The sequence below is a fragment of the Apiospora marii genome (assembly GCF_038362585.1).
Source record: "Apiospora marii strain CBS 49790 chromosome Unknown utg000009l_segment0_segment0, whole genome shotgun sequence".
NCBI lineage: Eukaryota > Fungi > Ascomycota > Sordariomycetes > Amphisphaeriales > Apiosporaceae > Apiospora > Apiospora marii.
The window spans coordinates 3,846,618-3,873,422 of record NW_027117381.1 but is presented as its reverse complement, the minus strand read 5'-3'; the positions used below and the strand labels follow the sequence as shown (position 1 = coordinate 3,873,422).

The 26,805-nt window shown below is 55.3% G+C and overlaps 12 protein-coding genes across 12 annotated transcripts; 5 read left to right on the top strand and 7 right to left on the bottom strand.

Annotated features, from left to right (window-relative positions):
- Positions 1-133: 133 nt before the first annotated feature.
- Positions 134-1,334, bottom strand: PG985_012783 (uncharacterized protein; the record flags this gene model as incomplete). Its single annotated transcript, XM_066832549.1, has 3 exons — positions 134-605; positions 664-1,133; positions 1,188-1,334. 3 exons carry the CDS (start codon positions 1,332-1,334, stop codon positions 134-136), a joined length of 1,089 nt encoding a protein of 362 aa, XP_066680599.1.
- A 1,468-nt stretch (positions 1,335-2,802) lies between these two features.
- PG985_012782 (uncharacterized protein) lies at positions 2,803-4,524 on the top strand (the record flags this gene model as incomplete). The annotated part of the gene is made up of 1 exon (XM_066832548.1): positions 2,803-4,524. The coding sequence occupies one exon, from the start codon at positions 2,803-2,805 to the stop codon at positions 4,522-4,524; it is 1,722 nt and encodes a 573-aa protein (XP_066680598.1).
- A 617-nt stretch (positions 4,525-5,141) lies between these two features.
- Positions 5,142-6,407, top strand: PG985_012781 (FAD/NAD(P)-binding domain-containing protein; the record flags this gene model as incomplete). The annotated part of the gene is made up of 1 exon (XM_066832547.1): positions 5,142-6,407. One exon carries the CDS (start codon positions 5,142-5,144, stop codon positions 6,405-6,407), a length of 1,266 nt encoding a protein of 421 aa, XP_066680597.1.
- A 275-nt stretch (positions 6,408-6,682) lies between these two features.
- On the bottom strand, positions 6,683-7,918 carry PG985_012780 (uncharacterized protein; the record flags this gene model as incomplete). Its single annotated transcript, XM_066832546.1, has 1 exon — positions 6,683-7,918. The coding sequence occupies one exon, from the start codon at positions 7,916-7,918 to the stop codon at positions 6,683-6,685; it is 1,236 nt and encodes a 411-aa protein (XP_066680596.1).
- Positions 7,919-8,365: 447 nt separating this feature from the next.
- PG985_012779 (pyridine nucleotide-disulfide oxidoreductase-domain-containing protein) lies at positions 8,366-9,751 on the bottom strand (the record flags this gene model as incomplete). The annotated part of the gene is made up of 1 exon (XM_066832545.1): positions 8,366-9,751. One exon carries the CDS (start codon positions 9,749-9,751, stop codon positions 8,366-8,368), a length of 1,386 nt encoding a protein of 461 aa, XP_066680595.1.
- A 1,111-nt stretch (positions 9,752-10,862) lies between these two features.
- Positions 10,863-11,102, top strand: PG985_012778 (uncharacterized protein; the record flags this gene model as incomplete). The annotated part of the gene is made up of 1 exon (XM_066832544.1): positions 10,863-11,102. The coding sequence occupies one exon, from the start codon at positions 10,863-10,865 to the stop codon at positions 11,100-11,102; it is 240 nt and encodes a 79-aa protein (XP_066680594.1).
- Positions 11,103-11,997: 895 nt separating this feature from the next.
- PG985_012777 (uncharacterized protein) lies at positions 11,998-12,349 on the bottom strand (the record flags this gene model as incomplete). Its single annotated transcript, XM_066832543.1, has 2 exons — positions 11,998-12,087; positions 12,164-12,349. 2 exons carry the CDS (start codon positions 12,347-12,349, stop codon positions 11,998-12,000), a joined length of 276 nt encoding a protein of 91 aa, XP_066680593.1.
- A 2,521-nt stretch (positions 12,350-14,870) lies between these two features.
- On the bottom strand, positions 14,871-15,527 carry PG985_012776 (acyl-CoA N-acyltransferase; the record flags this gene model as incomplete). Its single annotated transcript, XM_066832542.1, has 1 exon — positions 14,871-15,527. One exon carries the CDS (start codon positions 15,525-15,527, stop codon positions 14,871-14,873), a length of 657 nt encoding a protein of 218 aa, XP_066680592.1.
- Positions 15,528-17,741: 2,214 nt separating this feature from the next.
- PG985_012775 (glycoside hydrolase family 17 protein) lies at positions 17,742-18,884 on the top strand (the record flags this gene model as incomplete). The annotated part of the gene is made up of 1 exon (XM_066832541.1): positions 17,742-18,884. One exon carries the CDS (start codon positions 17,742-17,744, stop codon positions 18,882-18,884), a length of 1,143 nt encoding a protein of 380 aa, XP_066680591.1.
- A 598-nt stretch (positions 18,885-19,482) lies between these two features.
- Positions 19,483-20,391, bottom strand: PG985_012774 (uncharacterized protein; the record flags this gene model as incomplete). The annotated part of the gene is made up of 1 exon (XM_066832540.1): positions 19,483-20,391. One exon carries the CDS (start codon positions 20,389-20,391, stop codon positions 19,483-19,485), a length of 909 nt encoding a protein of 302 aa, XP_066680590.1.
- A 485-nt stretch (positions 20,392-20,876) lies between these two features.
- PG985_012773 (uncharacterized protein) lies at positions 20,877-23,896 on the bottom strand (the record flags this gene model as incomplete). Its single annotated transcript, XM_066832539.1, has 2 exons — positions 20,877-21,293; positions 22,247-23,896. The coding sequence occupies 2 exons, from the start codon at positions 23,894-23,896 to the stop codon at positions 20,877-20,879; spliced, it is 2,067 nt and encodes a 688-aa protein (XP_066680589.1).
- Positions 23,897-24,998: 1,102 nt separating this feature from the next.
- PG985_012772 (uncharacterized protein) lies at positions 24,999-26,584 on the top strand (the record flags this gene model as incomplete). Its single annotated transcript, XM_066832538.1, has 3 exons — positions 24,999-25,101; positions 25,154-25,233; positions 25,301-26,584. 3 exons carry the CDS (start codon positions 24,999-25,001, stop codon positions 26,582-26,584), a joined length of 1,467 nt encoding a protein of 488 aa, XP_066680588.1.
- Between the last annotated feature and the right edge of the window lie 221 nt (positions 26,585-26,805).

Below are 26,805 nucleotides of genomic sequence, written 5' to 3'. Positions count from 1 at the left end.
TCCATGGATTGTTTGGCAAGATCTTTAATTTGTTGAGTCTTTAGTAACACACTAAGGCTATATCTAGTCCCACTAGATGAGCTTCCATAGAAAAGAAACATTTCATGATACAAAGTGTTATATATAAGCCCCACTAGAAGTGATCACGGTGTACCCCCCTCGGGTAGTTCGCCTCCTCATCCACCAAGTAATTGACTGAGATATTAGTCTGGCGGATGATGCGAGTATCGTTCCCCAGAATAGCCTTGTCGCTATGGCCGTCGTCGTTAGCCTCATCCTCCACCGCGCCCTTGTGGTCGACGCCGCTGTCGAGCATGCTGTGCCCGTCGCGGCCGCCGCCCCGCCTGCGGTTGCTCATGGCATAGGAAGAAGCCGACCTGGGGTTGTTATTGTTGTTGCCGCTCTTGTCTTCGCCGCTGTTGTGGCCGCCGCTCGACTTGGCGCGCCGGAAGAAGGGCCGGTAGAAGGGGATCGAGGCCGCGATGATGGTGGCGCTCACTTCGGCGACTAGCCAGATCAGGACGATGGCGGTGCCGTAGGCGAAGTCGGCGCTGCGGGAGACGTAGGGGATGGTGGAGGTTTTGTAGAGACCGACCACGCCGGCGCTGGTATATGCGTTAGGCTACTAATACTGGTCAAAGGAGGAAGACTGAGTGAACTTACACAAGACCCAGGCTCATAGACAGGATGATGCCGATCTTGTCGCGCGTTTTCATCTGCAACCCCCAGATAACCACGCTGGGGAAGGCCGTGAGGACCAAGTCCATGACGGCTGAGTACCCGGCCGCATAGACGCCCAAACCCACCACCGAGTCACTGGGGACGCAGTTGCGCTCGGCGGGGTTGGCGCACTGGTAGAACTGGACGATGGAGATGATTCCCATGGACAAGAGGATGGTGACCAACATGAACCACAGGGCTATCTTGTGCCACATCACCTCGACGAGGCGGAGCAAGGTGATGATGAAGGACGACTTGGATACGGCGACGGCGACGACGGCGAAGAACTGCCCGATCGGGAGGTAGAACAGGAGCGTGGGGAGTTTGGTCATGTCGAAGCTGGCGTCTAGGTGCGAACCAAGCCCGTAACCGGTCGTGTAGATGGAGAGGATGATGAACACCACGAAGAGGACCTACATGATTGTCGTTAGTACCAATGCATCTATTCCAAATCAAGTAAGACATACCCAAGAGAGAGCCAAGGCGTAGTCATCGATCCCCAGCTTGGAGTGCACGAGCGCCTTCGCGGCAAATCGCGCACTCATGAAGGCCAAGGTCACCACACCACAGACAATCATGGTGACGGTCATGGCCGTAGCTTTGGAGTCCTCCATATCGACGGGGCAACAAAAAGAAAAACAAGCACGGCCTTGGCAGCAAAGGAATGAATAGGCAAGGCAAAAAGAAAACCGCAAGGTTAAGCAACGAGGACTCGAGAAGCCAGTCTCTAGGAGTCTGAGGTAATCACTGATGTCAGAGCCATAAGAGTGTGTAAGAGAGTTAGGGCAGCAGTCACTGTTATCTATAGTCACTGGAGAGTCTGCGATGCCCCGAAACGGCTCTGTTTTCCCGACGGATGCAACTGTGCCTGGCTTTTGATTGCCGTGGCCTGAATCAAGGAATATGCCAAGTGGAATCCCCGCCGTAACGTAAAGTTTCTTCAGCAGAGATCTGCGTTGCCATTTTCGTTCATGCAAGATCTCAATAGAGAGAAGTTCATTTCCCTGACACAGCAGATGCAGGTCCGACACATGCGGCTTGATCCCCAAAACGATATCACGCTGTGCAGGAGGCAGAGTGGTGGTGTGGGCGCCTTTCCTAGGAGCCTGGATGTTTAATGTGTCAGCTTATCACCTGTCACTTTTGCGGGAAATATGTGCAGCGAACGACACAACCGTTTCCTAATACAAAGCGTGCCGTTCCTGAGATGGGATGCAGACGAACTGCAGGCGACCCTGGTATGATCCACGTCCCGGAACTACCTCCCGCCTATCAAGTTCGCGACTTGTGCCGCATCTAGCGGGGTTGCTCCAGAGCGGTCCGCTGTGCGACCCCTGTTCCCCGGTGCCGGGACTCCAACGCGATGGATGGCTCCCACAAATCAGGTTGCGCCGTTGACAAATATGGAAAAGACCCCTAATCATATGGGGCTCCCCGCATGGCACGATGTGATGCAAGGCATTTTGATCAATTCATGAACCCGTCTTTTACCGGCATACGTATTGGGCCAAGATGCTCCGCGGAATAATACGCTTTTGGGAGCTGCGTGCGAACGACCATACATACGATGCTGCAGATTTGGTAGAGATGTAATCTCTCACCTGCATGCAACTTTCCCACCCATGATTGCTTTTGACGGCGTTCGTCGCGTCCCGCATGGCCAAGATGCGATTGGAGCTTGGCGCTCACGTTCCAGGGTCCAGGAGTCCTGGAAGATGACTTGGCAGTTATCTGACAGCCACCCTTGTAAGCAAACGGGTTGCTCACACACGAACTGGAGGAGATGACTGTGCGGCGCAGACCAGTGTTTCGCACCTTTCTTTTCCCATCCTCCACTGGGAAGCCCCAATGCTACATACCAATAAAGCAGCGTAGCACCGATTGATTTCAGGTTGATTCCCGTTGCGACCACGACTCGCCGACCAAGATTTTCCCCTCTCGACCATCATCTATCACTTTTTCGTTTTAGTTTCTGGGCTGTTTCTTCGTAATTGGTCTATCTTGCTTCTGTGACCAAACTAGCCGGCACTGAGTTCGGGAGATAGATACCGTACTTGCAGTACTGACACTGATACCAACACAATGGGGGCCGTCTTTTCCTCCACGGGGGGCACGCTGCTCCTCTTCGCCCTAGCCGTGGCAGTCTACCTTGGTCAGCGCGCCATCCGCCCCAAGCCGCTGGCCGGGATCCCGTACAACCGCGACGGCGCCGCCAGGCTGTTCGGCGACGTGCCCGAGATGATGGGCTTCGTCATGAAGACGGGCCAGGTCTTCGGCTGGCTGACGTCTCTCACCGAGCGGCACCAGAGCCCGATCGTGCAGGCCTTCGTCAAGCCCGGCTCCCTCCCCTGGGTCGTGCTGACGGACCCGCACGAGTCCCAGGACATCCTGCTGCGGCGCACCCGGGAGTTCGACCGCAGCGGCTTCTTCGGCGAGCTCATCGGCGGCATCCTGCCCGAGCAGCATATCCAGTTCCTGTCGGGCGACGCCCGCTTCAAGAACAACCGGAACCTCATCAACCACCTCATGGCGCCCACCTTCATCGCCACCGTCAGCGGCCCGGAGACGTACAAGAGCATCCTCACGCTCCTCAAGGTCTGGCAGGCCAAGTGCGCCCTCGCCGAAGGCCGGCCCTTCTCGGCGCACCGCGACGTCACCTACGCCGCCCTGGACGGCATCTTCGCCTCCTCCTTCGGCCTGCCCGAGGCCGACGGCAACACCATCCGGCGCCTCGAGGCGGTGGAGCGGTGGACTCCGCCCGAGCTGCTGCCCGCCGACCGGGACGCGCCCGTGCCCTTTCCCGAGGGCGAGGTGCCCCTGCTCTTCTCGTCCGTGCTCACGCTCGCCAACTCCGTCACCGACACCCAGCTCTCCCCCGCGCCCGTCCTGACGTCCTGGGTCCTGCGCAAGCTGCCGTACATGGTCCGCGCCACCGCCGTCAAGGACGGCTACATCCGCGACAAGGTCCGCGAGTCGGAGCGGTTCATCGACCAGGGCGTCACCCAGCCCCAGAGCGCGCTGCACTCCGTCCTCCTGCGCGAGAAGGAGGTCGCGGCGAAAGAAGGGAGGCCGCACGACTACTACAAGCGCGCCATCGCCGACGAGTTCTTCGGCTTCATGATGGCCGGCCACGACACCTCCGCCACCGCCGTGGCCTGGGGCCTCAAGTTCTTAACGGAAAACCCGGCGGCCCAGGACCGGCTCCGCGCCGCGCTGCGCGGGGGGTACGCCGCCGCGGCGCGGGAGGGGCGGGCGCCCACGTACGAGGAGCTGGTCAAGACGCAGATCCCGTACCTCGACGCAGCCGTCGAGGAGATCCTGCGGCACGCCAACACCATCGCCTTCGTCGTGCGCGAGGCGCTGGTGGACACGACGGTGCTGGGCCGGCACATCCCGAAGGGCACCAACGTCTTCCTGATGGCCAACGGGGCGGGCTACCTGAAGCCTGCCCTCCGGGTCGGGGACGGGGAGCGCAGCCCCGGCGCGCGGCGCGGCGAGGGAAAATCGCTCAGCGGGGTCTGGGACGACAGGGATGTGTCCACCTTCCGGCCGGAGCGGTGGCTCAGGGAGGAGGACGGGTCGTTTGATCCGCAGGCGGGGCCGCAGCTGGCGTTTGGGCTGGGGCCGCGGGGGTGCTTTGGGCGGAGGCTGGCGATGGTGACGCTCAAGATGCAGTTTGCGCTGATTGTGTGGCACTTTAAGCTGCTGCCTACGCCGCCGGAGCTGAGCGGCAGGGAGGCGGTGCAGAGGTTTGCGCTGGAGCCTAAGCAGTGTTATGTACGCCTGGAGAAGGCTGATGCATGAGGATCACCATGCAACAGAATCACATTCGAGATTGTAAGCTAAACCTGGATAGTGCAGTAATAGTCAATTTAAAGTAGTTAGAATAGTAATCGATTCAAGCATAATACTTATTTCGTCCCATGTCGTCGTTAGGGGTAAAGACCATTCGAGCCAAATGCCCCTTTTCTACGCAAGCTCCGTGTGCCGACATCTGTGGCTTCAGGTCCGTTCATGCCTCACAAGCTAAGCGCCGACCGCCGATGGATGGAGGAATTATCAGCCCGGCTCCTTAGCACTAGCCCAGAAACTACGGCTTAGGTCACCCCTGATTGGTCCATTGGCCAGTCGTCGCGTTAGTTCATCTTACTAGATGCCTAGACCTAACCTAGACACCTTGTTGATTTATCTGACAGATTGTCCTACCGGACAAGAATATGGACCGAGGCCATGCATCAATCTTGTTATTTCAGCATAAGTAACTCGGGTCTCGTAATAGCGCAGGCTGCAAACGGCATCATGAGTTCTTATATGTCACAATCTCCCGTTGATTTGCACCTCCGATTGACCAGTAACACACACACATTTGCCTCTGAATTGGTGTCTTCCCTTGCTCAACTAGGACAACCAATATAACCACCATGACGACCACAGAAAAGAACATCGTGGTGCTGGGCGGTTCCTACGGAGGCATCTCCGCCGCCCACAGCATCCTCAAACACACCATCCCCCATCTGCCGAACAAGGAGACCTACCAAGTCGTCATGATCAGCGCCGCATCCCAAGCCATGTGCCGCCCCGGCTGCCCACGCGCACTCATATCCGACGACCTGCTAGATCAGTCGCGCTTCTTCGTCGGCATAGCGCAAGAGTTCGCGCAGTACCCGAAGGACAGATTCCGCTTCATCCAGGGGACCGCCGTGGAACTCGACCACCAAAAACGGACGGTGACGTACCGCAGCCCAGCTGAGGATGGCTGCCAGACTGATACGAAGATATCGTTTTACACCCTGGTCATCGCTACCGGTTCCTCGACGCCGTCGCCTCTGTTCAGCTTCAACAAGGACGAAGAGGCCTTGCGCGCCAGCTGGGCGAGCTTTCGCAAGGCGCTCCCGACCGCCCGAACTATCGTCGTGGCAGGTGGGGGTCCTACAGGAGTCGAGGTGGCGGGCGAGCTCGGCGAGTATCTCAACGGCCGCGCTTGGTTCTTCAGCACCAAGCTGAAGAACCCCAATGTCTCCATCACCCTCGTGACCGCGGGCACGAAGGTCCTGCCCATACTCCGCCCCTCCCTCGCGGAGAAGGCGGAGGGCTTGCTGGCCAGAGTCGGCGTGACCGTCATCAAAAACATCCGCGTCAAGAGCGTCTCGCCCGAGGGCTCGGGGTCGGAGGCAGCCGTGCTGGCGACCAAGACCACGGTGACCCTCGAGAACGGCCAGGCCCTCGAGGCGGACATCTACATCCCCGCCTTCGGCGTGACCTTCAACACCGGTTTTGTAGCCAAGGAGCTGCTTAGCAAGGACGGCCGTATTGAAACCAACCCCGCGACCCTGCGCGTCGACAAAGCCGGCCCCCGCATCTACGCCGTCGGCGACGTCACCTCGGCGGCGCGGCCCGCGGTGCACAACATCCTGGCGCAGATCCCGGTGCTGAGCGCCAACCTCAAGCGCGACCTTTTGACCGACGCCGGCGTCGTCACGGGGGCCAGCGTTCCCAAGGAGGACCGCGTGTTCAAGGAGGATACGAAAGAGACGCAGCTGGTGCCCATCGGGCCGAGCAAGGGTGTCGGCGCGTTTAGCGGGTTCGCGGTGCCGAGCTTTTTGGTCTGGCTGATCAAGGGGCGGGATTACTGGCTTTGGACGACGGGGGGGTTGTGGAGTGGGAAGCAGTGGAGTAAGGAGGGTTGATTGATGAATGGACAAGTCGCAGTGGGTTACTAAGTATGGTAGACAGACTGGGGTCTTGCTTAGATTAGGAAGAGGTTTGGTTCTTGAGTGATTGGTATTAAAGTTATTTTTGAGGTAACCTGCTCCTTGTGAGTGTTTTGTTCCGCCGGGAAACCCTGGTATGAATCGGAAAAAAAAGAAAGAAGATTAAAGTTGTTGGCAGTCCTGGTAGCCAGTGTATGTAAGTATATTACAAACTGATTTCCAGAATTTTCCAGACCAAAGACATAACGTTATCATGCGTATATTTTGTCCTCGATGTCCCACATACGATTGATCTCGAAGAAATCGTTGCTGTCAATGTGGGCAACCACGTGTCGGTCCAGTGCTGACTCATTGACAGAATAGCTGTTCGGGTACAGATGCCTGCTAATATTTGGCGACGGTCCTCTCGTTTCCCTGGTGTCAACACGTTCGTCGGCTTCGTCTGCCACTGTCCCACTTTCCAGGGTAGATGATCGAGTTGCGGTTGTGGCCTCTAGGGGACCGTGGTCGAATTCACCACCACCGTCTTGTGGCCGCCTGCAAAAAATGGTCGTGTCCTGCAGATATCCTTCGCTGCAACGCAAATAGACTTCCCTCTCATCGTCCGTTATGTTTCTGATGGTTTCGCGGGGGACCTGGACCTGCACTAGGAAAAAGCCTGCGTTGCGGTCGTTCTTCTTGTGCCACCCAATGCTATGCAGCGCAAGATCACGCTGGGTCGTGAAGGACAGGCCCTTGGTGGTCCACCAGTGGTGACCAGACGACTTCAGATTCCGCCAACCGTTGACTTTCCAGTCAGCTTCGTCAAGCGCGCGGCCTCGGGTGCGATTGTAGCTCTCGCCTGTCCAGAGGGTTACGAAACCAGGTATCGCCAGTTGCAGGGACCACACGCTCGTCTCCGGCCCTCGTCCGACTGTGTCCATGACATGAGGAGGTTGCACATGTCGCTCGCGAGAGAACTTGTGAATCTCGATCAGCGTGTCACATCGATGCCTGAAAAAGTACTCCACCCATTGCTTGCAAGTCTTGAGCATCCGTATGGCCTTGTAGCGGGGGTCCATGAGATTCCTTCGGAAGTCATTGTTGACTCCGATGCGGGTGAGGAGCTCATGCCACTCGCTATCTTCCAAGGAGTAGGTGTCCTTGTCCCCATCTGTGCTTGTAATATGAGCAATAGCGTCGTCCTTTGCGCTGTAGTAGCTTTTGCGGTCTGGGTCGGACTGCTCCCACCTGTTCCAGACCTTCTCTGCTGTGGCCGTTTTGAAGCCGAGGTATCGCAGGCATGCGCTGGACTCGAACAGCTCGGGTACGAGCACCAGCGGTCTTTGCCTCGTGGCGGCTGGCTCGCTCTCGTACTCCCGGAGAGATCCGGGGCCAAGCACCGCCTTATGGACATGGAGGAAGCCGGGGTATTCTTTTGATCGGCACAAGAGATTCTTGTTCGCCAGGAAATCCTGGTCTTCTGGGAGGATGATTGGAGTCTCCATAGTGATCAAAGTGCTCTGGTATGCATTTCGAATGATCGGAACAATTATTTGTTGTTCGGAAGTGTTTGGCCAGCCAGATACAAAGGCCGAGGAAGGCAGAGGGAGAGGGTGGAAAACAATAAGGCACTCATACTTGATCTCCACTACCATCTTGCCAATCGGAGAAAAACTTTGTGGTAACACTTATACGCGTCCCAGAGAACCAGGAGGCAGAAAGATATAGAGAGTTAAGGTTTTATGGACTGCATTGTAAGTTTGCGACGAGTCCGGCAAACGAAGCGTGTAAGGGGAAATCTCCCAATGGGAATACAGTATCAATGTTATGGTCCAGGAGATGGCTGAAGCCCCAGAATCTCTCTTTATGTCTGTCATTGGTGATGAACCAACCATCTATAGTCTACATACAATTTACGCTTAATAAATCTACATATCGCCATCAGCAGGCTTCTACTCTTTCCCCACCCAACTCGGCACCACGCGCTTCAGGAACTTCATGAACTTGAAGAAACCCACCGCATACTCCACGTTCCCCGCCTTATCCGTGACCCTCTCCGGAAACGCAATCCCCGCCCCAAAGAGCCCCGGCACCGGCCGTCCGGTCGCGCGGTCCGTGAACCCGCCCGTGATGTTGTCGAACTCCAGCTTCGCCTCCATCTCCGGCAGCTTGTTTCTCGAAAATCCGACGGCCTGCACGACGTGGTCGCACCCTGGAAGCTCACGCAAGAACGCGGCCTTCTCCTGCTCTTCTCCTCCCGAACAGTCGACGCGCGTGATGATATCGCCCGCGCCGCTCTTGGCCAGCTGGTCGCCCTCGAGGTACTGCCGGCCGAACTCGGCGGCGAGGCCCTTGAGGCCCGTGTTGTCGTAGAGGATCCAGCCGTCCTTGTACTCGGCGTACTTGAGCTCCGTGTGCCGGGTGAACCAGCGGACCCGCAGCTGGGGGTGCGAGTCCCGCGCCAGATCGAGCAAGTTCCTCAGCACGAGGATGGCGCTGTGGGAGGCGCCGACGACGCCGACGCAGACGGGGCGGTCCTTGGGGAGGGTTTCCTTGAGGACGGAGGGCTTGAGCACGTCGTCCAGACCCAGGTTCGGGGGCGTTTCGGCGGGGGGCGTGGGGAGCGGGACGGTGGCCGGGTGCGAGCCGGTGCAATAGACCACGAGCGGCGCCGCAAGGTGGTACCGCTGCGCGGGGGCAAATCGGGGCTTATTCGTTTGGATCGTCATCACCCACTCCTCCCGACCTTGGGCGCGGACCGCTTCCACTACCATCCCTCTCTTCCCGTCCACCCGCTCGTCGCGGCGCAGCCCGTTCGACAGCGTCTGCAGCATGTGTCCGGCATAGTACAGGGAGCAGGTGGACTTGGGCTCGAGGGCCGCGAGCTTGGTCAGGCCGTTCGGCTCCCGGCTGGTCTGGGCCGCCCGCCGGAACGACTCGAAGCCTTGGCCGTAGTCGAGGAAGGTCTGCGCGATCGTGTTGCTCGGCACCTCGCGGTAGCAGGCGGTGATGCGGCCGCCCGAGAAGCTGGGGTCGACCCAGGCGATCCGGCGGCCCGGGCCGAGGTGGTCCAGCAGACTGCCCGTGACGGCGATGCCCGCGGCGCCGCCGCCAACGACGATGGCCGAGTATTGCGTCGTATCTGCGTTTTTATCGCTGTTGTCCGTGACCAGGGTGCGAATGGCGAAGGGTGCGACCCGTTGGGCCAGCCTTTGCGAGTAGAGCGGCCGTCCAGCTCCTAACGCGAAGCAGCGGGTGGAACTCTGTTGGACAAGAGGCCTCATCCAATGTCCGGCGCACACCCGGCCCTTGTTGAGAGCGTCGATTTTGACCGACATCTTTGGTCCGAGTATGAGAGCAGCGTTCGGTCCCAAGCCTCGGAGTTAACTCTCCACCGCGACCGGAGAAAACGCGGGATTTTGTTTTCGTTATTTGATGGTGCCACCAAGTGATTGTCCGCCCATGGAATTGAAATTTTCGAGGCGTGTATTAGAGTACTTGGGATATGAGGCTCGTTGCCTTTTTTGAGTCCCCGGTATCGCTGTGTGGTGGTTGGCGCATTCAAGCTCTTTTTGCGCCACGAAAGGCCCCGATGGTGTCATTGCCGAGATTGTTGTCAGCGAATTATCCTGCACGTGACCTTCGGACTTATCGGCGATAGACAACTTGATGCCCACTTTAGTGGAGACCCCCTTTCGAAGTTAAAACCCCCTGAACCCATGGCCCCCAGGTCGCAATGGCTATGGTCTTCAACCCTTTCCCCGTTTTGACTGCATTTCGTAGTCGTGATGGCATATTGCGATTATGTTTAATACTTGATGCTGATTGAAGCTTTGTTCAACGTTCACTGTGCTTCCGCTCGCGGAAGACCCGCAGCTACTACACGTCCATGGGCAAATGTAGACGTGACGAGGACGCTCAATCTTCCTTGGGAGATGAAAGTTGAACTCTATATACAAATAGGATATCAGGCAGATAAATTTTTCCCTCTTTCATCTCACCTATTTTCTAGGGTTTGTATCAAAAACAGCTACAACTTATTTTGAGGAAGGTGTCAACTCGGTGTTCTCTTGGGACAGATAGTGTGTGACAGAGGTGCCGGCCAACAAGATCTGCATGTCATTTCATGGTTCAGATAAGCCAACATCCAGCCACCTTCCAGGCTGCAGGAGCATCTGGGGGCTGTTTTTACAGCAATGCATGTTTAGTGACACAGCCGCAGCCTGGGATGCATTGAACTTTCAGCTCTGACATAACATGGTGTAACATCAACCAGGCTGAGAAGGCAACTCTGTTTCTGCTTATCTTTGAACACGGTGTCAGAGCCATGTCCTCTCTTCATTCACTCAACCGCAATTCCCCTACTATTTCCTCTGCGCAGACACAGGAACGAATCTAAATCAGTACGATCACGAACGCGACTAAAATCAATATACACTCCTAGCAAGCATGTATCTAAGCCGTTTAGCGACAATCGCGGCCTTTGTCATGCTCACCAGCACCGGCCTGGCCTGCCAGTGCTTCACCGACGGCAAGGTCAACAATGCTCAGAGCAGGAGGTGCTGCCGCTGGCAAGACGGCCACTTCATCAAGCCGAGCAATTGCCACATCAGGTCCATACATGCGCATCTCAAACAGTTCCGCGAATGCTGCGGTGGACATTCGGACTGCGAGCCCCCCGCGGCATGAGGAGGATAGGGCGACAGGGTAAAGGCCATTCACCGAGGAGAGAAGACATTCTATCAGGCTTCTTGGGTAGACAGGGGCCACGGGGTTCTTTTCATCCATTGTATTAGGAACTTAGATCAATCGGTAGAGTTACTTATCCCCTTGATGGCGAGAACGCTGCTCCCACCAGATTATGCTGTACTGTACATACCAGGGATCAATTGGTGCTATTGGCATAACGTTTATTCCGTTGAATGGAATACCCGATTGGATAAACTGGCTTATCAATTATCCAAGGGAAGTACTGTACGAAAAGCAGCGTTCTCGCCATCAAGGGGATACGGTGCGTGTGAGCAGATCAGAGGGAGAACATCCCATACGCATGGATGGGCTTGGGTTACAGGATATGAGGGACGATCAATCATGTTCTCATTGGATTCTTTCGGCCAGGTCACTCTTTTGGCACATTATACAACTCTTATTCGTTGGTACTTTATAAATCCGACAGCGACGCGAGTTTGTCGTACGGCAAATTCAACAAACGTACAGGAGGGAATGTTTGTCACTTTGACCCAAGTAAAACGAAGAAAGTAGGTAGCCGGCTTCTTATTTCTTTAAAAAGCTATATAATGAACGGAAAGCGAAGAGATGACTATGATGCATGGGGTGCCAGTCTCCCCCGATGGTCGATGTTGGATCTTCCCGAACGAGGGAGGTGCCGGGACCCAGCCATATCTTCTCTTCGACACCCCTTTGTTGCAATAAGCCTATCCTTGAACGAGTGCGGGACCTATGAGAAGCAGTATACGTTAGTAATTCTTGATCAAGCTGCTTTCGAATCGGCCGTTCAAGCAGATGTGCTTACAGGTCAAGCCCCGTTTCGGAAGGATATTCATGTCCGGGAGACATGAGCAATCTAGCAACGGGCAGCGCCGTCGTTGGTGCCGTGGCAGCTGCTGGAGCGGCAGTCCTGGATCTCGGTCCACTTGCCACCCTTGCACTGGACCTGTGTGTGGTAAAAAGGGGAGACAATGGTCAGCAAAGTTTCAGCGGGAGGGGGATGATAGCTTCCAGAAACGTACAACGCCGGTGCGGTCGCAGCCGCAGAAGTGGCGGTCCCCGTTGGAGGACTTGCAGGGGCTGTTGGTGCGGCGCTGGTCACCGCCGTAGCCGGCGCCGCAGACGTCGCGGGCCTGGAGCTCGGGGACGGCCGAGGCGGTGACGGCGACGGCGGCCATGAGGGTGGCGAGGATGGTGGTGAACTGCATTTTGAAGTTGGTTGGGGGTGGCTTTCAAAAGTCGAGAAAGGGTTTGTTGTGTGTTGTGTTGTGTATGAAGAGTGAGTTGCTTGGTTGGTGGATGAGGAGAGTGAGTATCTGGCTTTCTCGAGGCGGTATCGCCGGATACTTATACTCCTCATATGGTACCCTTCCTGCCTTATTGCCTCAAGGCAGAGTGCGTTACTCAGCTGGGGGCAGTGCTGATGACGATTCACGCAACTGCAGCTGAAGCTCTTCGGTCCTGTTCCTGTCGGGATAGTCTATGAGGCGTCGCATACGGCATCATGCATGGCCGCGTCTCTACCGTACGAGTCGAAAAAGGAAAACGGCCTTCGCCAAATCGTTCGACCGAGTGACATCGCAGTCGAGACCACAGGAGCATGCGACCACCTACCCGATTCGTCCCTGGGCCCAAGCTTTCCGATCCTTCGGGGACTGCCAGCGGCCAATGATGGAAGAGGAATCTCTAGGAGAGAGGTTGTCCGGTGCAGATCACCCCGCCTCATGTCAGCCTGGTGGATATCAGCTTGCTTGTCCTGACGATCGATCAGCAGCGCTATGTTGCCATTGGACCCGAAACTGTTGTGCTTACGGGGGTTAGTGAGCCATGACTATACGACGCCTGCAGCGCATAACCAACGGGGAATGTCCATGTTAGCTTTATTACTGCGCCGCAGCTATTGTTATTATGTGTGTGAACTCGGACACATTCACGTCTCATTCTGGCACTAGGCCTATGTTCTGGTCATAGCATCATCATCGCGACGTTCATAGGGCAGTTATACGGTTCGTCGTACCTGCGTTTCGTCTAGAGAAGCAACTACTGTACGATAAGTCGAATAAGCGTCTAGACAGTAGTTGCGTTGAGTAGCCCCACATATTCACTGCCTCCCGCTGTTCCGGGCCTCGACTATATCCAGAAGAATTACCGTTTTAGGAAGGTATACGTTACAGTAAGACGAAAAGAGGGCCAGTATAGTGGCGCTTTGGAGCTGCATCATGTAAAATGCCAATGGCTTCCAATCCTCCCTCATGCCAATTCACTGGCGCCGGCTAGTGCTTACCGGCAAATCACCCAGTTACGTAAATTACACAGAGCTTCGCAGATCTCGCCCTCTGGTCAGTTGAGCTGTCGTAATGTTGTAGGACAGCTTGTTGTCCTCTTCCTGGTTGTGATACGTCGTATATCGCGACTGGCAAGCTACCAGGCTACATGTAGCCCAAACGGCGCTTTACAAAAATAACATTACCTTTCAGCCTAGAGGGCGGCAGTTCAACAAGTGAGAGCGCTAGCCGGCCCATCCAGCCAACCTAAATTTGCCAGCGGGCAGGGCCACTGCCGCCACCGTAAGCCCTATCGCAAGGCGCCTGGCCATCATGGACCTCCTCTGACGTGTCACAGGAGCTCCTTTCACTCTGATTGGGTGTGGGCAACAACAACCCGTTAAATTTGGCTCAATGCGATGTTGACATGTTGACGTCCGTATTATGCCAAAAGAAACCCAATTGTGAGTTGTACCAAGCTGTTGTGTCAGCACAATTGCCAAGGTAGCTGTGCAGAAGCGCGATGCAGCTGAAATGCTGATGGTGGTGGAACAGTGGAAAAGGACCTTAGCATTGGAACTTTTCTGTAAGATCTTGTTGCTCACTGGGCGAGGGCTTTCTAGATCTCCATGCACGTACGTCCTTCGCATTTATCAACTTTCACTTATGCATTGATGGACTGTCTAGGTATGCAATTACACATACGAAGCTTGTTGCATTCTTTTGCCAAGATCACGTAAGTTTCCCTATTCCAGGAACCGCAGCTGCCGACGCAGAGCGCATAATGAACACCGCAGCATAGACTACTGCATGGACCACCCCCACAAATCCGTAGCTGCGAAAACCTATTATCCAATAAGTAGACGTCATGTCCTGCCATAGACAGTCCATCCGTGGCTGCATGCAGTGTATTTCTGATCGCGCAAACTCTCCATGTTTGTTTCCATCAAGGTCCCGACGATCCCACGATTGCCGCAGGAGGAGCCAATCACGGTATCCATAACCTAACCACATTCCTTACGACGTGTTCCTGTGGCTTGGGCGACAGCCGGCTCCACTTGGACCCGGGAAAAGGTCCGTCTTGGATGCGCCGTATATTCTATGGCTTCACGGTTCGCTGCGCAGCCCACGAGAAGCGGAAGATCCCCGGAGTTATGGCCAAGCCTCCGCCGATAAAGAGAGGCTGGAACTTGATCACCTGATCTTGGTAGCTTCACTCTTTATTTCCAATACTCGCCCAAAAGGTGGACGAAGTTGGTCCTTTATTGCTTTTCCCTCTGGTCATAGCACTGTCCGCCCTTCTTGGTCATGGCCTCGGCGCCCGAGGACAGAAGGAGACTACGTCATCAAGAAAGAAGAAGGTCTCATGGAGTATTATAGTTGATTTGATCAGGCACGTTCAGAAAGAACAGCAAGGCTGCCCATCAAACGAGCAGAAACCGCATGGGTGAGTAATCCCTTCATCCTACCCAATCTGCCCCTGGCCGCCGACCTGCGCCTTCCATTCCCGCTGCAACATGCCGAATGACACGATGTCATACCATCCACCGTTCATGAACACGGCCTCCCGCTGCCTGCCCTCTAGGGTGAACCCGAGCTTCGCGTACAGCTTGACCGCCCTTTCGTTGTAGGAGGCCGCGGCGATCTCGACGCGATGAAGGTCGGCCCACTGGAAGGCCCAGGTCAGCGCCCAGCGGATGGCCTCGGTCCCGTAGCCCACGCCTTGGTAGGGCTTCGCGAGCTGGATGGAAATGCGAGTCCGGCGCAGGTGGGCGGTCGTGTCGGAGATGTACTTGTGTAGGAATAGGAACCCGATGGGTGTCGGATCTAAATTGCCTTGTTTCTTATCCCCGCCCGCACCGGTGTCAGCGGCGTCGGGGTCAATGGCTTCTCCGGACAGACAGATCAGGAGCCCGAGCAGAGAGCCCTTTATGCCGGCCTCGATCTCGGCGTAGCTGACAGCCCTGGTGACGGGCACGAATAGAGTCGGGTTGCCCATGGCGCGGCTCACCGGGTCCGACAGGATCGCTTCGTGGATGAAGCTCTTGTCTTGGTCATTGTCCTCCACTGGGCGGAACACCAGACGCTCCGACCGGAAAGCGCCCTTAACCGCATCTTCCATTGCTTCCATATCGCATGACTCTGCCAGCTTAGTTGAGTGTCCAGTTATGGTGGCAAATATATCGAATAGGTGCGGTGAATTGTACCTAATGGCAGCTTCGGCAAGTAACAGCACTTCACGCAATGTCAAACGTGAGGTGGAAAGCCCACACTCCGAGCTTCTTCGGTAGGTATTCCCCGCATTCGCATCTTACGCTGACGGCGCAGCGTCAAACATTAACCGCTTGTGTCCGTCAATCATCTGTAGAAACACAGCGATGGGTTTCAATTGGCTACCTCTGACCACCATAAGCGCCGCAATCCAGTTGACGATGCTGCCCTGCCTGTTCAGGGATGGCGGTACTTGGCAAAAGCAGGGTGTTCGGTGGAACAACCTTATTTGAACGATGCACCGTTCAGTTGCATACATGATACTACAAAATCAATGGCTCCTGGGATCGTACATGAACACCTCGGTTCCCCTATTACTCAGATGGTTTCACAGGTCAACTGTACGGAGTAAAGGGCTGCCAATCAATCTCCCAGTGAGAGATCGGTGCGGGTGCGATGCAAAACACGTGACGATAAGATAGCACACTTTAGAAGACCTAGACTTGTCTAGGAGTCTGGCAATTTGGCGACCAGGCGGCTGGCAGTAAATGCCAAGCTTGTCGGTAATCACCCATCAATTAAACTGCTAGCGAGTCCACGCGTCCAATTCCCTGATCTTGTTGTTTGTTGTCGCCCAGCCTGGGTGAAATCCGGGAATGTCTTGAGTCAATCCCGCTCGAGCCCGCGTGAGCGACACGAAATCCTTCCCGATTTGTCCAGCGCCTGCACCACTTCACAGCACACTGTGGGTGCGCTGCCAGTTAGCGCCCGATTTGGCTCGATTTAGAACACACTCGGACGAGTCGGCTGCTTGGCTGCGAAAAAAATGTGGTTTTCAATGACGACGCCAACATCGACACCGCAGCACACACATCTTTCACCGGTCGCAAAACCATATGGGCTATGGAAAGCGATCGAGGAAGAGTCAATAAAACTGTCAATGATTGCCAACTAGCAAAAGACCGGTGACAAGGCGACTTGATTAGGGGGTGAAGAAGACGGTGAGCCGGTTGTGTTGCACAATTCGAGAACTGGAGATCAACTGGAGATGGACTGGAGATGAGTACCGATATGCTGGTTCAGGGCTGGCTCGCTGGCAGGCAGGCACACAGGGTCCAGCATATGAGACCAATGGTACCTGAATTACGCGGCTATGCTAGGTATGTGCCAACTTGGCAAGCGGTACGCCAGAGTCTCAAGGTCTGTCTGTACCTGCAGTATTGATTAACTTCTTGACTCGCCCTGCTCAAAGTTGCCAGGAGATTACTGGTTTGCACCATGCTCAATGCAACCTCCAACTAACGCCAGCTCGCAAGGGGCACCAGGGCGCCAGGGGCACAATTGCTTGGTATTCTTTTACACTGGGCACACTGCACAGTCGCGAAGCAGCTACTTTACTGGGGACAACCGCCCACTGAAGCGCCCGCTGGAACCGCCAACAACAGACCGCTAGCTCTTCCCCTTCAGGCTTTTCCGGCCTTTCCATCACCTCCTGGAAAATTCCAGGTGTGCCAGCAGTGCCTTCCAGGGGCTGGTCCACGTCATCCACTCAGGCCTCTCAGGCCCTACTCAGGCCTAATCAAGGCACTGGACGGGGGGCCGTTGAGGCTGAGCCGTCGGCGGCCCGGGAATACGAGAGGCACTAGTTCCGGCAGTTCCACAAAAGCAGGAGCCAAAACTGGGGTGGTGTCGACGAATCCCTTCCCTTTCGGCCATTTGCCTTGGTCCACACGCGCCATCTCCATTGGCTTCATTTCGTTTCCCCTGCAAGAACCGGACGGGGCTTATGCGGACCACAGGGGGCACTGGCAGGGTGTTGGCAGGGTATTTTCGTCTTCCGATCTTGGATCCCGGATGAGATCACTTTCGCTTGGGCTATTGGCCATTCTAGAACCCGCTGATCCCTTTTCCGAGTGCTCCTGTCTGTAAACAAGCGCTGGCACCTGCGCAGGCCCGGCTCGCCCGTCGAGGCATTCAAATAGAAGGCACCTCCCGCCCTCGACAATCGCTTCTCTTTTGGTTCCTCACCACCAACCAGGGTTTCTTCACTGACAACTCTAACAGTCATTCGCTTTTTCTTAACTAATACAATCGTTTTCCAACGTATAATATACCTATCTCCAATATGCGTTTCGCTACCTCCGTCCTCGCCCTGGCCGCCTCGGCCAACGCTGCCTGCGTCGCCAGAAACCCCAACGGCTCCGGCTACCCCGCCGTTGCCCACAACGCCATTGTTGCCTCCAACGGTACCGCCAAGGCCGTGAGCAGCAAGGTCGCCGTCGCCGCCGCTGCCACCAGCGTCTCGGCCACCACCAGCGCCGTCCCCACCTCGCCCGTCGGCCAGGTCAAGGCCGCCGCCATCCCCGTCAAGAGCAAGGCCGTCGCCGCCAACAACATCAAGGGCTTCAACTACGGCGCCTTCTTCATGAACCAGCAGGCCAAGCTCCAGGCCGATTTCGCCTACGAGTTCAACCGCGCCAAGAACCTGCCCGGCACCAGCGGCTGGAACAGCGCCCGCCTGTACTCCATGGTCCAGTGGAACACTGCCAACGATGTCATCCAGGCCATCCCCGCCGCCATTGACACCCAGACCACCCTCCTTCTGGGTATGTGGATCTCCGGCGGCCCCCAGGCCGTCGACAACGAGATCGCCGCTCTCAAGAAGGCCATCAGCCAGTATGGCAACAAGTTCACCGACCTCGTCGTCGGTCTCTCCGTCGGTTCCGAGGACCTGTACCGCCAGGGTTCCGGTGAGATCGGTACCACCCCCGAGTACCTGATCGAGTGTATCAACAAGGTCCGCGACGCCATCCGCGGCACCCCGCTCGAGGGCACCCAGATCGGCCACGTCGACACGTACGACTCGTTCGTCAACGGCAACAACCGGGCCGTCATCGACCACATCGACTGGCTCGGCTTCGACGGCTACCCCTTCTGGGAGAAGAACAACCCCAACAGCATCGAGAACGCGCACGAGCGCTTCTACGAGGGCTTCAGCAAGACCAAGGCCCTGGCCGGCAACAAGCCCGTCTACGTGACCGAGACCGGTTGGCCCGTCGTCGGCAAGCAGCAGGGCGCCGCCGTCGCCAACGCCGAGAACGCCCGCCGCTACTGGAAGGACATTGCCTGCTCCCTCATTGAGAGCGGCGTCAACCTGTGGTGGTACGACCTCCAGGAGTCCCAGTACGGCCAGGCCGAGCCCGACTTTGGCATCTTCCCTGCCGGCGACCTCGGTCAGCTCCAGCCTAGCTACGAGCTCACCTGCTAAACGGAGAACCAAATAAACAAAGACAAACCTCAAAAAACCACACATACTTTTTTTGGTGGGCGATCAGCATAACACATATAGACATAGACATACATACGTAATGTAATTATCGCACCCAACATCAACTGCAAATTGATCTGCCATGTTTCGTGATGTGATTGTCCAAGCGTGAAGTAGCCATCAAGACCGCGGTTGGATGCAGCAACGTCCGTGATTGGTAGTCATTTCACTTTTGAGTCCCCAGCCCACCGCCGTGTCGATGATTGGTTGACAGGAATGTTGGTCCATTGGGATAACTGCCAGTTGTGCTAGTATAAGCAGAAGTGTCGACATCATGATTACCATGCCCTTATGCGAAGATATTGGAGCAATTGATCACAACGTACTTCTGACGCAAGAGGCTTCTTCTGCAGAGAATCACTAATACAAAGTCTGGAACTTCATCTCAAGTATATTCAACTTGCTCTCAACCCATCCTTTCGATATGTCTGCATATCTCTCCTATGTTATCAAGGTAAGCTAGAAACATGATGTACTCTTGAGGGCTATCATACGTAAATAGCTTATGTACAGGAGGTCATGAATATGCTGACTAGAGCTAGAGAGACTTCTGCCCTATGGCAGTCACAACTCTCCCCTGATGTACCGCCACACCCAGCTCCGTCTCCTTGACAGCCTTGGCGAAAAGCTCGACCCAGGCCTCCCGGGTCATGGGCGCGTCCGGCTTGGCGGCCTTGGGCGGGAACAAGGAGGCGATCTCTTCCCACACCATCAGGTAGTCCTCGGTCCAGGCCTTCCAGTCCTGCCTCCGCTTCTCGTGCACGAGCAGCCGCGCGCCCCGGAACCCGAAGGCGTCGAGATGCGTGTCCAGGACGTCGATCCACTCCTTTTCGATCCCTTGGGCCTGGAGGGCGCCCTTGAGCACCTGCGAGATGGTGCTGCAGGCGACCCTCTGCGTATCGGGCGAGGGGGCCTCGACGATCCAGTTGTCGCCCCGCATCTCTTCCCACTGGAAGAAGCCACCGGGCTTCAGAAGCTCCATGGCGGCAGAGAGGACGGGCTTGATGGCCTCTGCGTTGCGTATAACGCTGTCGAAAGCCCGGATGTGGACAACGTCGTAAGTGCCTTTGAGCTCAGAAGGCACCGTATCCGCCAGGATGTCGAGCTTCTTGAGGGTTACGCTCGCTGGAAGGTAGGAGGCGGCGGGGAAATTGACGGGGTTGATGTCAAAGCCATCGAGCTGGACCGCGGTGACGTCGTTCTTGGCGAGGTGGGAGTGCAGCTCCGTCAGCCAAACGCCATTACCGCAAGCGAGATCGGCGATCTTGAGCGGCTGGGTGCCGGAAACTACTGACTTCTCGATGGTTGGCTCCAGTAAGTAGCCGAGCGTGTTCTGCACGAGGAAGTGTTGCAGGTGCAGTCGTGCAGAGGACCGGAAGTTCCTCGCTGGAGCCACCCAGTATTGGGACTGGTCGTACTCTTTGAAATCGGTAGAGGATGCCGCCATTGTGGGAGACGTGTAGAGTGAAAGCAAGCAGAGTTGAGATTTGGGGGATCCGGAGGGTGCTCAATGTGTGACTGTCTACTTACTTATTTGTAGAATGTAGCCGCTGGATGAGGAGTTTCTCTTGGCAGAACTGAGGTGAAACTGTTCGGTCCCAGCAGAGTGGTAACGTTGGTGCAGTTGAAGTGTTGCTGCATATAACGCACTGGGTCTCGTTCGGTTCAATGCAACCAACTCCTCCCGAAACCGCCCAATCATTACGCAGATGCACCCTTACGGGTTGGAAATTTGGAGCGATAATATGTGCAATTGTACCTCGCAATGACCCCCCTGCCCTGTGTAGGCCCAGAACCTTGACAGCACGCCATGGCCCATGAAAACCTAACCAGTGTAACATGCAACATGATTGACTCCCTATTGGCGCCCGCCCTTATATCCCCTCCCCTTTTGGTGTTTCCCGTTCCAACGCCAATACTCTACCTACCCTGTTAGCGGAACTCCGATCTCACAATGGCCACCTCCCCATTCCGCGGGCACAGCAGCACCCCCTTCCTGTTCAGCCCCAGCATCTGCAGCGCCGTCGGGCTCACCCAGTCCTTGGGCAGGAAGAAGTGCCGCTTGTGCTTGCTGTAGGTCAGCTCCATCTCCCAGGTGCAGAGCCAGTACTGATGGTCTAAGAACACGACGCGGTCCTGGAAGCAGCCGACGAGCTGTTTGACGTGCGGTGCGAGGCCGTGGAGCGTCTTCCGCATGTTGGTCGTCGCCGTCGACTGCACCGCCACCGTGCGCATCGCGGATGAGATGCCCGGCAGCTTGTGGAGGTTCAGCAGCTCGAACTCGCGGGCGCTCCGCTGCTGCTGCGGGGAGAGTTCGGCCGTGCTTTCGTCGGGGGAGCTCGCCTTGAGCTACACCAACACCCATTGGTCTCGCACATGGCCCTGTTATGGACCACGCTTCGAACAACGTGGAGGGGACGGGGGCTAATTGTCGGCCATTTTGGTGGCTCCAGCGCCACCAGGGCCGCCGGCTGGTTCTAGATCTTTCCAAAAAAGTACTGCTGCTGCGTATGAGTTCCCTGATGAACCAAGTCCTAGCGGATGCCGAAATGAAGCCTATAGATGTATGTCACTGTCAGCATCATGAAGGTGAAGCCTCTCCCAAATCGCTAGTTCGATCCTATAAGTCTTATACAATTAGGACTGGATATCTTTTTACTTTCTATAAAAGCAATGGTTACAAAAAGCTCAGGAACGATGATATGCCGTTACCTTTTGAAAACCCCCTATGCCATCACCAAACACCCGTTTTAACCTCTAACAATGGTATTCTCTTCACCGGCAACTTTATAACCCACAACTAGCCAAGGTATGGATTGTCTTCTTTCTCTTTTCGAGACACATTCAAAGCATCCGTATGAAATTCCCGGTTGTATACATGCTTCCATCTGTCCGGCAACAAACAATGCCCACTCCGCGCTACCTTGTGCTTGTACGAACAGGCTGTGGTCCTTGATTAGGGGCCCAAGAACCCTAGACAAGTCGGTCATATGAATAGCCAATGCAGAGGTCTTCAGCACGATAGCCTTCGTCTCACTTGGCCGGCATGCACACATTGCCGATAGGTTCCGATCTCGAAGAATAGTGGACATTGCGATTCTGATTGATGCATATCCGATAAGAGTACCACGTATTCGAGCCCCGAAAGTCATGAACGGTTCCTCACTGAGAATAGGCCGCTCGATTGCTATGTATAAGGACACGTCTGGCGGGGCTTGCGAAGGTCTCGAAAGGGCGTCCTCCTGCCAGGAGAAATCAGCAGGTTTGCTTTCCTTCGATGGGCTCAGCCCATTTTTGAAGACGGTCGTCTCGTGTACTGATCCATCCGGAAAAACCGGGACGTTGGCGATGAAACGATCGTAGCAGGTGAGCCCAATGGCCTCCTCCTCCGGACGCATGTTCGCGAGAATTGCGGGGAGCACGGCAAATCCCCCATAACGGAAGCCCAGGGTAGATGACGGGTCGCCAGGCAATTTGATGCTTTGCCTGCCACAGTGAACAGCGCCAACGATTGCGACTGCATCATGGTAATCACATCCGGATTGGATGCCTTTGTCGAGCATGCTGCATGCTTCGTATATCCATGTCGAGGAGGAAAGATGCATGCGTGTGAGATGAATTGTGGCTTCGAAGTCCGCAACCATGAGCTCAGCCAGGCATATCACGATTGAAGCTGTGATGATTCGGATCCGACTGAGCGTTTTCAAGTCTTCTTCGCCATAGATATTGTCCAATTCTCTGTCTTTGTGGGATTTCACGGTCTTGAGGGCCTTCTCTGTGGCGATAGGGTCGTAACAGGATTGGAACAGATTTGAGTTCAGCTGGAAATGCATAGATGCTAGGCTGCTGCAAAAGCGATCGCCAGGCTCCGGGTTGTCATCGTAGTCGAATTCTGCTTTGATACCCGGGACGTTATTACGGGACACAGTATGGGGCACACTGGTCCATCGGAGCTGAATCCTTTCTTTGATGATTCCCCGTACTCTATCGAAGGTGTTCTGAGCAGCCTCTGGCGCGACTTCAACTCTCACACGCAAAGCATTGACAAGCATAGACCCGACCGTCGTGAGCCGATAGAAGAACTTGATACTCGATGTTGAGTAAGGAACTCGGACGTTTGGCGTCGGCATGAAGTCGGTTTCCATCACTCCCTTCATAACAAGAACGACTCCACTTGGAGGCGTTGGGGGTTCGCCTTCCCCCTCCCATACAACTGTCGGGCCAATGTTGTATCCAACGGTCCGCAGGTAGGCGGCTGTTCTGAGAACTAACGAACTTCTGGTATAGTGCGTATCGCTATGCCCACGAGCAATATATGTAGTTACCCAATCCAGCAACGCCCCCACAAGTGACAGTTCGAAGTTGATGAGCTGCTGGTCGCCTTTGGGCGGCTTGAATTGCCAGTGCTTGGCGGGTTGAGGCAGCTCATCGGCTGCAGCCAAAAACCTTTCAGGCAAGCCACGTGTCACACCTTCGTTGATTATAAGAGTAGCCTTGTCCAACAGAAGCTGGTAGAGTGCTTCAACCAGCTCTGGGATGTCGTCGCAGAGTTCAAGGAACTTCTTAGCCATGAACTTAACAAAGAGGTCCACGGCAACAGTAGGGTCACACTCATGCGCCAATGCACAAAGCGTTAACCCGATGGCCTGGGTCAGACGGGTCCCTCCGAATGCCTCGTCCCCATTTTCGTCCTCGACAGAAAGCCTGCCCATGGAAGTCAGCACCTGAAACCTGGAGTTGCGAGTTGCGTATTTCGGATTCAAATGCATATCCTTCCATGGGTCACGATTTGTTGTGTTTTTGATATAACCAACCAGACCTCTGATGGGTTGGAGGCCACCCAAATAGCCCCAGGCAGAATATGTGGCCGTGGAGAGAGTGACAAGATCTGCGAAGTTGACGTTGATCCTGTCCAGGGTGCCGTCAGTGCGGGTGAACACTAGTGATGTCATGTTAATGGCATACCAGGAAAGTAGTGTATGAGATTCGGAGGTGGTAAACATTTGGGAAACCGTTGCCAGTCCAGTCCCGCTCTGGCATACATTCTTAAATAGATCTCATAGACCGGCATTGGTCCCAGGCACAAAGCCAGTCGCTCTAAGCACCAAGTTCTTCGTAGGGGTAATAATTTGCGATCTTGGTTGGGTTGGTGATGGACCGGCTGCTGTGCATGCGCTACTCTCATTCTGCAAATGAAACCAAATCCACTCATGCATGGCCTGTCTGTAAGATGCAGGCAATAAGAATTACGAAGTCTTCCCAGATAGCTCATTCAGCCTGCTTTTCGATCATAAGGAGGTGTAGTGGGAATGATGCAAGCCGCCCAATGAGAACACGGGCAATGAAACGGATCACATTGGAAATATTTGATTACCACGTCGTATTGCACTTGTGAGACCACACCAATTTGTGTTCATGGCAATAATTGGTTCTGTTTGCCTATGGGTTACACCAGGAGTCTGTGTTCATGCCCAAGACGAGTCTCAGTCCCGCCAGGCATCCAAGTAACCGCCTGGCTGCGTAGTTGTGGGTTAACCTCGTTTCCTTATTGAGATGAGTTTTTATATGCATTCATTGAACGCCACTTCACGCCGATCACTTAGCGTACAAGGAATGGGTGGAAAAGAATTTTACAGGAAACCTCCGTAGTATTGCTGGGCAAACAAACCAAAACCACTATGAGGCAGGGGAGGCATCGGGCGTTGTGCCGTGAAGAGGAGACATGGGGGGGCGGATTTGGCGTTGTTGGCCTGCACCATACTCTCATGCCTACCCCGCATAGTACGTATCATCGCGAACTACACCGTACCCGATAATCGCTGAAGAGCCTTACTCTGGAGATGTGGATTGGGCGTGTTGGTGAAGTTGTACGTACAGTATATGTACATCTTTCTGAAATTGTGCCATATTAGTGGACGCCCCTCAGAGACGCCACTTCAAAACAAGAAGCGATAACGTCTTTACCCCGTGTTGACTCTGATCGCCCTGAGGCTCTGCAGTACTGGACCTGCGACAACCCCTCATTTCCGATCAAGCTCAGGCCAATCAGTCGCCATGGCGTACGCGCTTCTCGACCACGCGCAACGTCTAGCCGAGACATTCGAGCTGAGTGACAAGGATATACAGCGGTGCAGCGAAGCCTTTATCGATGAGCTCAGTGAGTGGAAGCACCGCGGCGCAGCCTTTTGTCAGTACTTACATTACGACAGGGCTGGGATTGAAGCAGCGAACGCCTTCTATGTGCCAAATATCCACCTTTGTCGCCCGCACAGCGACCGGGAGTGAAAAGGTAGATAATTTTACTTTGAATACTATAGGGCTTTTTCCGAATGGCGTACTGACGCGGGCGCCTTTAGGGGACAGCCTTGGGCGTGGACCTGGGCGGGACTAACCTGAGGGTGTGCTCAGTCGAACTCCATGGTGACACGACGTCTACAGTGCTGCAGTGGAAATTGCCAGTACCTCCGTACATCATGGTCTGTGACAAGGCTGAGCGCCTCTTCTCGTTCATCGCAAATAGCGTGCGAGACTTCCTCGGAGCGCATCACCCGTCGCATTTGGGGGCTGCCAAGAGTGACTCCAACACCCCCCGGATGAGTCTTGGCTTTACGTTCTCCTTCCCTGCTTATCAGGCAGCCCTGGACTCTGGCATCTTGCTACGCTGGACGAAAGGGTTTGACATACCAGATGCAGTCAACCAGGATGTATGCATTCTGCTGCAGAAGGAGCTCGACGTCTTGCAACTTCCAGTAAAGGTCACGGCGTTGGTCAACGACGCTGTCGGAACCATCATGGCTAGGGCGTATAGTCTACCGCCATCGCATGTACGGCCTACAGTGGGCGCCATCTTCGGAACGGGGACAAACGGTGTCTACCTCCAAGCGCTCAATGAGGTGACGAAGCCAATAGAACTGTTCGATAAGACAAAAGCTCCATGCATGTTCACGAGCACTGAATGGGGCTCTTTCGACAACCAGCTCGCAGTGTTGCCTGTTACCCCTTACGATACCGAACTGGACAACTTCAGCGTCAATCCCGGAGACCAAATGTTTGAGAAGCGGGTATCGGGGATGTTCCTTGGAGAGCTTTTGAGGCTGGCCGTGTTGGATATGTGCAGCCGCAAGGGATTGAGAGTATTCGGGGGTTTCCCTCTACACGACACAGCCCTCGGGCGCCGTTGGTCAGTCGATTCTTCCATCATTTCGGTTGCGGAGGCAGACAGCTCGACAGCCTTGGTGGTATTACGCCACAAGATATCCCACACCTTTGGGATCCCAGAGGAACATGTGACGACAGCCGATGCAGAGGCTGTGAAATTGATTGCCCATGGCATTGGTACTCGCGCTGCCCGACTGAGTGGCATGGCTGTCGGCTCCGTCATAACTCAGGGCCGGCTATTGGACGGCAATGGTGTGGCCGCAGGTGATGCCGGGGGCCAAGGAGGCAGCAGGGTCGATGTTGCGGTCGATGGAAGCGTAATAGAACATTACGCCGGGTTTGAAGCCGGCATGAGGAGCTCCTTGAAAGTCCTTGACGGGATTGGCGAGGCAGGGGAACGCAGCATCACCATTGGCCACGCACAGAAAGGGTCCAGTGTGGGTGCAGCCATCGTTGCTCTGCTAGCATCCGAAGATGGTTAAAAAAATCACAGCTTGCTGCTGAAAATGCCCCAGACAAGGAATGATGTGCGCTCCTTCCGTTTCTGTTTTTCGCAAACTATTGCAAGCGAAAAGTCTTTCATGAGGGCTTACGGGACGGGGGTGTTCAGGGTGAGCGAGACACGATTCATTGGCTATCATGACCTGTTCAATCGGCAGGCTCTTCAGGCTAATAAGCCGGGGTGTAGGACCTTGCATACGGC